This window comes from Neltuma alba, unplaced genomic scaffold (assembly GCF_004799145.2).
Source record: "Neltuma alba isolate B1F8T4 unplaced genomic scaffold, ASM479914v2 tig00012412_pilon, whole genome shotgun sequence".
In the NCBI taxonomy this organism is placed as follows: domain Eukaryota; kingdom Viridiplantae; phylum Streptophyta; class Magnoliopsida; order Fabales; family Fabaceae; genus Neltuma; species Neltuma alba.
This window is the reverse complement of record NW_021636903.1, coordinates 14,093-25,087: the sequence shown is the minus strand read 5'-3', so window position 1 is coordinate 25,087 and position 10,995 is coordinate 14,093. Positions and strand designations below refer to the sequence as shown.

General features: G+C 34.2%; 1 protein-coding gene and 1 pseudogene across 1 annotated transcript; both read right to left on the bottom strand.

Moving 5' to 3' along the window:
- On the bottom strand, positions 1-2,276 carry LOC114726931 (probable endo-1,3(4)-beta-glucanase ARB_01444). Its single transcript, XM_028913644.1, is given in 2 exon segments — positions 1-911; positions 914-2,276. Coding segments are annotated over 2 exon segments (2,274 nt in total).
- Positions 2,277-7,727: 5,451 nt separating this feature from the next.
- On the bottom strand, positions 7,728-9,897 carry LOC114726930 (endo-1,3(4)-beta-glucanase 2-like; annotated as a pseudogene).
- Between the last annotated feature and the right edge of the window lie 1,098 nt (positions 9,898-10,995).

The following is a 10,995-nucleotide window of genomic DNA, read 5'->3' as shown; positions in this document are numbered from 1 at the left end:
TTAATTACAGTAATGATCAAACCAGGAATATCTTTCATGACCATACTCATCTTCTGGTCGATCACCTCTGCTATGAACCCACCATAGCAAATTAGAGAATGAGTTGCCGTCATCAAAACTTTTCAAGCTTTTAATCTTCTTCAATGCGCTTTCTTTATCATAAACTCCTTCCATGGCATAAACGAATCCTTTCCAACCTTCTGCAACACCTTTCCTGTTTCTCAAACCAGGCAATGTCCATTCAACAAGCTCCTTCACAAATCCCACATCAGAGAACAACACCTCAGTGATTGGCAATAATGGCACAACTTGAATCCCTAGCCTGCATTCTCTCCATTGAGGAGGAGCAAACCAGAGTCCACTGTCTCTCTTGTTGGCCCACAAAACGCCGACAAGTCTGTTCTCTTTTGTAAACTCTTCTTCCTCGTACAACATCTTATAATCTGCTGTCTCCTTCTTCTTCACGTGCCACCATGTTTTTGCTGCATGAATTTCAAGAGCTGTTAATGTTGCTCCAATGGCTACCAGATTGGTGTCACCATATGCTAAACCCATTAATGCTGCTGAATAGTATGCGTTCACGGCCTCACTTGTGCTTTCTTGGTTTCTTCCATCTGCAAATTCAGATAAGCCTCCAGCCCAAGAGTGTAACTTGTACAGATCAAAGCATCTTAATCGAGGATAGTTTGAGTTTGATTTTCTTCCCAAGTTCATGAAATCTGCCATTAATGAATAAGCTTGTGGTCTGTACTTTCTTCCCCAGGCTGGATCAATCTTTGCAAGAACTGCTATTCCATATAGAAAGTATCCTAGATGGTAATGGTGATCATTGTAAATTCCAAAACCAAAATCTGCGTCTGCATCTTTAAAGCCTTGTTTTGTGATGATTCCTTTCCATTTTGTGTCATATAAAAGCCATTTTCATCAAAAGTACCATCCAACCATGGCTCCATGGTCTCTTTCAACAACTGGGTTACTGCAGGAATGGCTTCTGCAAAACTCATTTCTTCAGCTATCAAACTTAACCTTGCTGCTCTTGCAATTGATTTCCCAGAAAAATAGCAAGATGGTGGTATTGTTTTTGTTCTTGACGGGTTATTCAGAGCATCGATATCTTCAGAAAGTGCTGAAACAATCTCATCATAAGAGTTTTGGTTGATGCCTCTGGTTGAATGCCAAGTAATAGGAACAGGCTTTGTCTTCAGTACCCATGAGTCTCCAACGACTCCAACAAGTTCACCATCGATGCTTCTGTACTTGAAATCATTTAGAATAGTAATTTCGCAGTCATTAGCAGATAGAAGTTGAAGATGAAGAGGGTGGGCTAACATCAACAAATCTCCCCAACCTCTCTTTTCCCATTTATATTCCAAAGAGAATGGCTTTGTGAATGCGGCATCCCCAGATACAGGATAGCAAAAGCAGAACTGATTAAGGATCGTTTCAAGTTTTGGATTCGAATCTGGCAATAGAGCTATCCTGATTATCCCCGAAAACTCTTCAGATGTAATCTTTGAGGGATCGTGGTTCAAACTAATGGGTGATGAGGTGTATATAAGCCATGTTTGGCCATTGCTGAGCTGAAGGGTATATTTGGTGAGCGAGGCATTATTGGAAGAAAGCGAAAGGATAGAATGAACAGTGGAAATTGAAATTACTGTTTGATTTGTCACATATACAGTTAAAAAGGGACTTCCTCTAACAAGAAAGAATTGCATATTGGAGGAGGGAAATTCCAAAGTGACACCAAGGTCACTGAAGGAAGAGATTACATGCGTCTTCTGGGAATGATGATCAGTTACCTCTGAGGCAGAGATGGTGAGATCGGCGGTGAAAATCTGGGAAATAAAAGTAGAGGTGGAGGAGTGAGATGGGTAGGAGAGAGAAAGGGAGGAGAGAGAGGGTTTAATGATGTAGGGATGAATGTATTCAGGTTCGACATTGTTGAGAACGAAGTTCTGGAAAAAGGAGTTAGTAGGAAGTGGGGTTGAAAGAAGGCTAGGGACGAAGAACTTGGAGGGATCAGGGACAATTGTGGATTGAACTTGAGGGAAGAGAAATGGAGTGTTTAATACCTTCTGAGGCTTTGGTGGTGATGAAGGAGGAGGAGGCGGGGGAGAAGACGGTGGCGGTGGTGGTGAAGAAGGCGGAGGAGGAGGCAGTGGCGGCGGCGGTGGCGGTGGCGGTGGAGGAGGCGGCGGAGGTGGTGGGGACTTTTTGCGTCTTCCAAAGAATCTACTGATTTCTTTTTCAATTTTTCTTCCGAACCTTGGCATATTAGCAGGTAAGTTAGACAAAAGGGGGTTTGGTTGGATTTGTTTGGAATTGGAATTGACGGTTAAGTTAGTTGGAAGAGGGAATGAAAGATTGGTTATATGCCATGGAAGAGCACATCTATGCAAAAAGAAAGGGATTGATGAATGAATAGTTTTGTATATGAAAACAAAATATGATCCTCTATTGGCGTAGTAGCGAGGCAACTAATTTATACTACCTCCGGTTCTTAATATGAGACTCTTTTTGACTTTTATTTTGATCCTAAATATAAGACCCCAATCTACTTTGTCTTTTATATTTATACATTTTTTTCTAAAGTAACCCTTCTAACAATAATAGTTCTAGTCAATACACTTGATTAGTAAAGATATTTTAGGAAATACAACACTTATTAAGGACAAATAACTAACTCAACTTACTTTCTTAATCTCCTCAAATTAGTCAACTGGCTCTTATAATTAGGACCGGAGGTAGTAATTATTAAAAATATATTAAGTTAATTATTTATATGTATTACTCCTTCGGTCCTAAATATAAGACCCTTATACAGTATAAGGGTCTTATATTTAGGACCGGAGGAGTAGTTTACTTAAAATATTCCTTTTAATCATTATTCCATTGATGAAATTCTCTTTTAATGCACTCAATCAATATAGATAGTTAAAAAAAATTATAAACTTAATAGTTAGAATGGATTGAGATCTTATATTATTTAGAACCAAAACAAATTTATCAACTAACTTTTTCATTTAGAATACGAGGAATAAGAAAATAATTTCATAGAGTATATATATTCGATCCCCTGCCCCCAAAAGAAAGTATACTTTGTGTTAAGGTTTTAAGCAATATACATCTTAAGGATTAAATTGTTATATGATATATATATATATATATATATATATATAAACATGTGTTAATACCAGGTTACATAAAATAACGTTTCTGTGCTTTTTCCAACAGTTAGATAACCGAAAAGGTTTTTGTGTAATTGAACGAATTGTTTGAAGGAAGAGTTTGTGCTTCACAAAAGAAAAACTTTCGTTGCTACTATTTTTTAATTTGGCTTTTCAGAACAATAAATAAAATTAATACTTTAATGAAAAAATCTCTTGTATAAAATCAATCAGATAATGGCAATATGAAAGTGGGAATAATAATAAAGGAATCTTGGACTAGGAATGTGTGTTTGTTTGATGAATTGAAGAAAAAAACTTGGGTTTCTGAACGTTGGTGTCCAAAGAAAGGCATGCCGTTATTCTCTCTCTTTTGGAGCTATGGTGACTAGATTTTAGGCAAAAACAAAAAGATAAAGATAAAGTTAATTTAAAATGATAAAAACAAAACTATGATTTTAAAAGTACTTTTACGATATACAAAATAAATATATAGAAGAGTCTGTCTCAATTTATTAAAAAATATTTTTTTAAAAACGCTTTTTATACAAGCCAAACACCCTCATAATTTAAAAAGATAAATAATGATCATTTGGTTAATTAAGATAATGAGAATTACCAAACTGACTTTCCTCAAAAGCTAAAGAAGTTTGCAATTTAAGGAACGGAAGATACTCTCTACACATTAAATTTAGTTTCCTACTTTTGCAAAATTTATCTCCTCATTACTTATTTTCTTTAGGAAAAATTATTATAAGATCTTAAGAAAAGAATATAACCACACAAAATCTCAATAACAAATTATTAACAGCATGAATTTATCACCTCAAAATCCTTTACGCTGTACTTTGTTTTACCAGCTTTTAAATAAATAATTGAGAATTCAATTTTAAAGCCTTGGAAGAAATATAGTTATGGCTTGGGAATAGATTACTCTGTGCTTTACCATTTTCAATATTTTGTGTAAGATTTATCTCTGTTGGTAGAAAATACTTTTAGTTTTTATAAAAAAATATTAACTTTTTTATTTAAAATGAAAACATTCACTTCTCCACGAATGCATAATCATGGATTGTTCAACAAATAGTTTTGGACCATCTAGAAATATACCATACTGATAAAATTTTGAAATAAATATTGTAGATAATGATCAAATAAATATAGCATTGACTTTTAGGAAAATGACAATTAGAAGCCAAACAACAAAAATAAGTATAAATAGGGACATTGCAATGATGGCGGCAAATTTGGGGCAGAAAAAAGAGTTAAGTCTAAGCTGTAAGGATTTAAAATTTCAGCATAGTTTTAAAAACAAAAACAGAAATTTTATTACCAATATTAGACATGATCTGAAATTCCGATAAGATTACATAATTAAATAAATAAAGAGTAAGCCTGTAATGTGCTTTACAATGATGCATCAGGAACGTTGCGTAACCTTTTAATTTTTTCCTTTCTCTTTCTCTTTCTCTTTTCTTTTCTTTATCTGGAAAGCAATCATAAACGAACACTTCCAAAAATAATTAAAAAAAAATCTAACAAGGTTTACATATATCCAAAACTAATGGCTCGTTTGGTTGGACTATAAGAATCAGGATTACATATAATTCTAATACAAAGGGCTGACTTATTTGTTTAGTTTGGCTTTTATAATGTACACATGAGTACACTTTATAATGTTGATGATCTGAAGTAATGTAAAAGGGATTACACTAGTAGAATATGCGAATAAGAATTACAACATGTGGGAATATGGTAAAAAGACATTTTTCGCCCCCACCTCCTCCATGGTCTCCCTGACCACACAGTAACCTGTTCATGCATCTCTTCATCCCCTACCCTTCTCCTCCGTTTCCATTACCACCGTCGAGCTTTATCATTGAGTGTCACAGCTTCATTTCTAATGAGTGCCGCCACTCATTAAACTCTTTATATTCATGAACTTCACCACCACCATCAACCTCCCTACTCAACAATGGTGATTAAGTTTCGGAATCAAGATATTTGGGTCCTCCATTTAGACCTCGAAAACTCATCCTGAATTCCTAGTAAATACCTCCCACGGAAATAACTTCAAGTGAAAACCATGAACAAAAAGACTAGAAAAAGTGGGTAAAATAGTAGTAGGAAAAAATAAAAGAAGAAGAAGCTGCGGCTGCTCATTTGAACAAACTTTTTTGGCCTTACAAATCATTAAGCGATGAATCAATTAGATAATGGCAGTACTTGACCCTCTTTATTTGGACCAGAAGGCAACAAAACATATTAATGACATTGAGGACCGGCAATATACATCAACTTTGGTAGCCCTCTACCTCGTTTGTTGCCATAGTCCTGATTCCTCTTTTGTCTTCAACCCATTGATTTCATTTTTGTTTTTAGCTTTTCAAATCATTTTGTCTTGATTATGTTTCTAGACATTGGTTATGGCAACAACCAATGAAGAAAAAGGATGGGGGGAAGGCGATCAAGGAAGGGAGGGGGGTAAGGGAAAAATGTGATAAAGATATTTTAGTCTTTTTTGTTTGTATAATTATTAAAATTAATATAAAAGTTATTACCTTTTTGAGATTTCTAATATTAAACCAAACAAACTTATTGTAATCATTTTTACATTACATTATATTCCCTCCTATTACATTTCATTACATTTCCTCCTATTACATTACATTCCATTACTTACGATTCAATGGATCAAATGAGCCATAAAAGTTAGTTTGGTTGTCTCTTTTCAAATATTTTTTTTCCTTTAAAAGCAAAAAAAAACAAAAAGAAAAATATGGTTTAAAAACATTTTTTTGGGTGTTCTAACAAATAAAAAATATTTTTTTAAAAAAGTAAAACATCTTTTTAATATTTTGTTACTTGTTTTACAAATTAGAAAAGAGTTTGAGAACATTGTATTTTCATTAATTAAAAATACGTTAATAAAACAATATATTTTTCCACAAAATTAAAATCCGTCATGGTACTGTTTTTCCTTTTTTCTTTCTTTTTTATTTTTGTTCCTTTTTTAATTTTACGATGATCAAGTGAAATTTGGATCAGTCTTTTGTCTAGGCTTTGTATAGCCAATCTCCACTGCTATATGAATGACCAAGGGAGATTAGACGAAGAATTCCCATCAATCCATCAACAAAACAAAACCTTTCTAACTTTCTGATTTCCCCCCCCCCCCCTCCTAAAGCTTTTTCCTTACCAGAATTACTCGTGTATTTTTTTTTTAATGAGATAGGCTTGGTAAACTATAAAAATTAATTGCCAAAAATGATTGATTTAATTAGTAAGAATACGATTTATACCTTAAAAGAGTGTGAATTTTGAATTATACATTTGTTATCAGCGTATTTGTAAGTATTTTCATAAATATTTTTTTGTCTTTTGTTTTTCTGGTAAACCCTCAATATTTAACATTAACTTAGTTAAAATTTATAATAAATGAATAAAAAAAACTTCATTTTTTTTTATATGGCTATCTCACTAAGTCAGATTTAAATATTGTCGAGCTTAATTTCAGTAACTTTCATAGGAATTTTTTTAGCATTTACACACATTAGGATGTAAGATCTTGTGTTTAAACAGTCAAAACCTGGTATATACTACCTCCGGTCCTTATTATAAGACCCCGTTTGACTTTTTGTTTGGTCCTAATTATAAGACCCCAATCCATTTTGTCTCTCATATTTATGCATTTTTTTCCAAGATAATTATTCTAATAATGATAGTTCTAGCCAATATACTTAATTAGCAAGGATATTTTAGGAATGACAACACTTATTTATTACAAATAACTAACTTAACTTACTTCCTTAATCTCCTCAAATAGGTCAACTAGGTCTTATAATTAGGATCGGAGGTAGTAGGTAATAAAACCTAACTTTGATCCTTAACCATGTCAGTGAAAAAGGTCTACTTCTGAAATTTCTTGAGAGAGGAGTAGTTCTTGCAGGATGAATATTCTTGTTACGCAAAACTAAATGACTTTAGTAGAATTTTTTTTTTTTGGGTATTGACTTTAGAAGAATTTTGATGTGGAATTTATGAGTACTTCTTTAAGCCCCTGTTTGGTATTTAAAATAGAAACATTTTTCCAAAAATGAAGATATTAAATTTTTAACATCATTGAATGCTAGCTTTTTTTTTTTAAAATCTAGGATTAGGAGCATAAAAACTGTTATCCATCCACAAAATTATTATATCTCATTTTAATTTTCTTTTAAAGCGTTGACTTTCCCTTACATGTATAATCGTAGTTCAACAAATAATTTTAGACTTTTACACCTTCTAGAAATATATAAAATATATAAAGCCAATAAAATTTTAAAATAAATTTTGTAATAATGATCAGAATCAGATTCAATAATATCTGTAAAAATCCATTGACTTCTTGCATTCACGGTACAAAGTACATAACTCGGACTTTCTTCCTCTCTTAGCAGATAACATTTCCGCTAGATAGAGATTTGAATATATCTAGCAATAACCAGAAACCTAATTATTATTGTTATTATTATTTCAAATTCAAATAAGATTACACAATTAAATAAAAAAAAAAGAACATCAGAAACATTATTTAACATTTTCCTTTGAATGTGGAAATGGAAAGCAGACATGAGAATTCAGAAACGAATGCTTCCAAATGATAAGCAAACAAAAAAACAACTTACAACATCACATGAAATCAGAGTGTCCTCTGTTTTCAATATTTGTAAAGATTCCCATTTCCTCTGCTGTGAACCCACCAAAGGAGATTGGTCAAAGAATTCCCATCATCGAAGCCTTTCAACTTTCTAATTTTCTTTAATGCATTTTCCTGATCATAGATCCCTTCCAATGCAAAAGCAAACCCTTTCCTTGATTCTTCAGCATTTTTCAACTCAGGCTCTGTCCATTCCACAAGCTCCTTCGTGTATACCACATTCGAGAATAACACTTCTGTGATTGGTGTTAATGGCAGAACTTGAACCAGAAGTCTGCAAGATCGGCAATCTGCAGAAGCCCACCATAATGTACTGTCTCTCTTGTTAGACCACAAGATCCCTACAATCCTATTCTCTTTCACAAACTCTTCTTCATACATTTTGTTTGATTCTTCCACATGCCACCATGTTTGAGCAGCAAGAATCTCCAGAGCCGTGAGGGTTGAACCAGTGGCCATCAAGTCTGAATCTTCATATACTAAACCCATTAAAGCTGCTGAATAGTAAGCATTCACTGCTTCACTTGTACTCTCTTGGTTTCTGCCATGTTCAAACTCTTTCAAACCAGCAGCCCACGAATGCAGACTATAAAGATCAAAACATCTCAAACGAGTATAATATGGGTTTGAGTTTGATTTCCCTCCCAGGTTGATGTAATCTTCAACTAATGAATAAGCCTGAGGTTTGTGTTTTGCCCCCCAGTCTGGATCGATCTTAGCAAGAACAGCCATTCCGTATATGAAGTAACCTATGTGATAATGATGATCGTTGTAAATCCCAAATCCAAAATCTGCACTTGTACTTGTAGATCCTTGTTTTGTAACAAGTCCTTTCCACTCTTTCTCGTAGAGAAAACCATTTCCTTTGAATGTTCCGTACAACCATGGCTCGATGGATTGCTTCAGAAAGTTCTTAACTTTTGGGATTACTTCAGGATATGATACTTCCTCTGCTATAAGTGCGAGTCTCGCAGCTCTGGCGACACGCTTCCCGTTGAAATAAGACGAATTCGTTGATATGTTTGATGGATTCAGATCGTTCACCTCTTTAACCAGAGCTGAGATGATTTCTTGGGAGGAATCTTGTTTGATTCCTTTTGTGGAATGCCAAGTTACAGGAATTGGGTTTATTTTTAGAACCCATGAAGCTCCGACGACTCCGACGAGATCGCCGTCGATACTTCTGTACTTGAAATCGTGAATGATGGTACAATCGCTTTCTTTTTCAGAAAGAAGCTTGAGATGAAGTGGGTGTGCGAGCATAAGCAAAGCTCCAGACCTTCTATTCTGAAATTTATACTCAACACGATAGGGTTTCTTCAAAGCGGCGTCCCCAGAAACGGGGTAGCAAGAACTGAATTGATCCAAAGTTTGCTCGGACTTGGGATTCTCGGAATCCGGCAAAGCCGCAATCCGAATGATCCCATAAAAGCCCTCATCGGAGGTAATCTCCGACGGCGAGGTGCTCCTAAAACGAACCGGCGAAGAAGCATAGATGAGCCACGTCTGGTTGTTATCAAGCCTTATGGTGTGTTTCATGAGAGAATCACCGGACGACAACGACACAATGCCGTGGACGGTGGAGATAGAAAGCGACGTCCGCCGTGTGACCTCAGCAGTGACAAAGGGGCTTCCTTTCACGAGAAAGAATCGGAGGTTGGAAGAGGGAAGCTCAAGAGTGACACTGAGATCGCTATAAGACGAGACGACATGTGATATATTAGAGGAACTGTATCGAGAGTTGGATTTAGAGGAGATGGTGAGATCAGGGACGAAGACCTGGTACAAGAGGGCGGTGGAGAAGAACATGAGAGGGTAGGAGAGAGAAAGAGAAGAGTTAGCGGATTTAACGAGGTAAGGATGGAAGTATTAGTGCTGATCGCCATTGTTGAGGACGAAGTTCTGGAAGAAAGAGTTGGTGGGAAGAGGGGAAGAGAGGAGGTTTGGGGAGAAGAAAGATGAAGGGTCGGGCATTACAGTGGATTGGGTTAAGGGGAAGAGAAATGGAGACGCCATTGATGAAGAAGAAGAAGAAGAAGAAGAAGATGGCTGGAGAGAAAAAGGGGTGCTTTTGAGTGTGAAGCTAATGATGGAAGTGTTAGCTATTTATGGAGGCTGAGATTTCAGAATGTTCGTCGTCGGCATTGAATTGAAAATTCCCAATTTGATGCAACTCAAACTGTTAGTTAGAAATCCAATGGATAATTCACATTTAACACAATTAATTAATTAATGTTTGAAAATATGATCATTTTTGGTGATGTGTTTCGCAGCAGCTTTTCTTGAACGTTTAAATTTGAAAGGAGTGGATTTTGGATGGAGCAATCTGCCGGCTCCTCACTTCTGCTTCTTTGCTTTTCTATCCTTTTAACAAAACAAAATTTTAAGGCAAGTCAACAATGGGTCGGGCTGAGCGACTGAAAATCCTGCCGAATTTAATTTTGACTTTTCTGTTTGATAATTTCAGTTTTCAGTTAAATATTGAGCTTTTATTTTTCAACATTTTAATTTTTGATGTTCCATTCTGTTATTAAAAAAATTCAGTTAAAAATAAAAAACTGAAATACATTTATAATATATTTATATTTAATAAATGTTTTTATAATAAATATTATTTTAATAAATCATCTTGAATAATGAAATATCATTAATTGATGGGTGTAATTGTATTTAATCTTGCATTTCTAATCTAAAATAATGTTTGGCATATATATATTTTGATTAACTGATAGTTCATTGCGTTTCAGTTAATTTAATTAATTAAATTAAATTTGGTGTTTAAAATTGACTCTATTTTTTTAATTAATTTAGTTGTCATTGAAAATCAAACTGAAAAATCAAACAATTACCTTACCAACAGGGTTGGATTTATGAGAAGATGTGACAAATTAAGGTTCAAATTTCTATTAAGAGAAGTGTTTATATTTAATGTCTGATAGTGTCTCAAACAGAATTGTATCTAATAGGAGGATATCTGTACTTAGAAAAAAAGAATTTTAAGATAAATCTATTTTTATTAGAATTTACAAGAGAAAAAAAAGGAAAAACCTTAATAATTTTCATGCTAATATTTTTGAAAAAGTACACAATAATAATATTACTAAATTGATTTATTTATGAAAATTT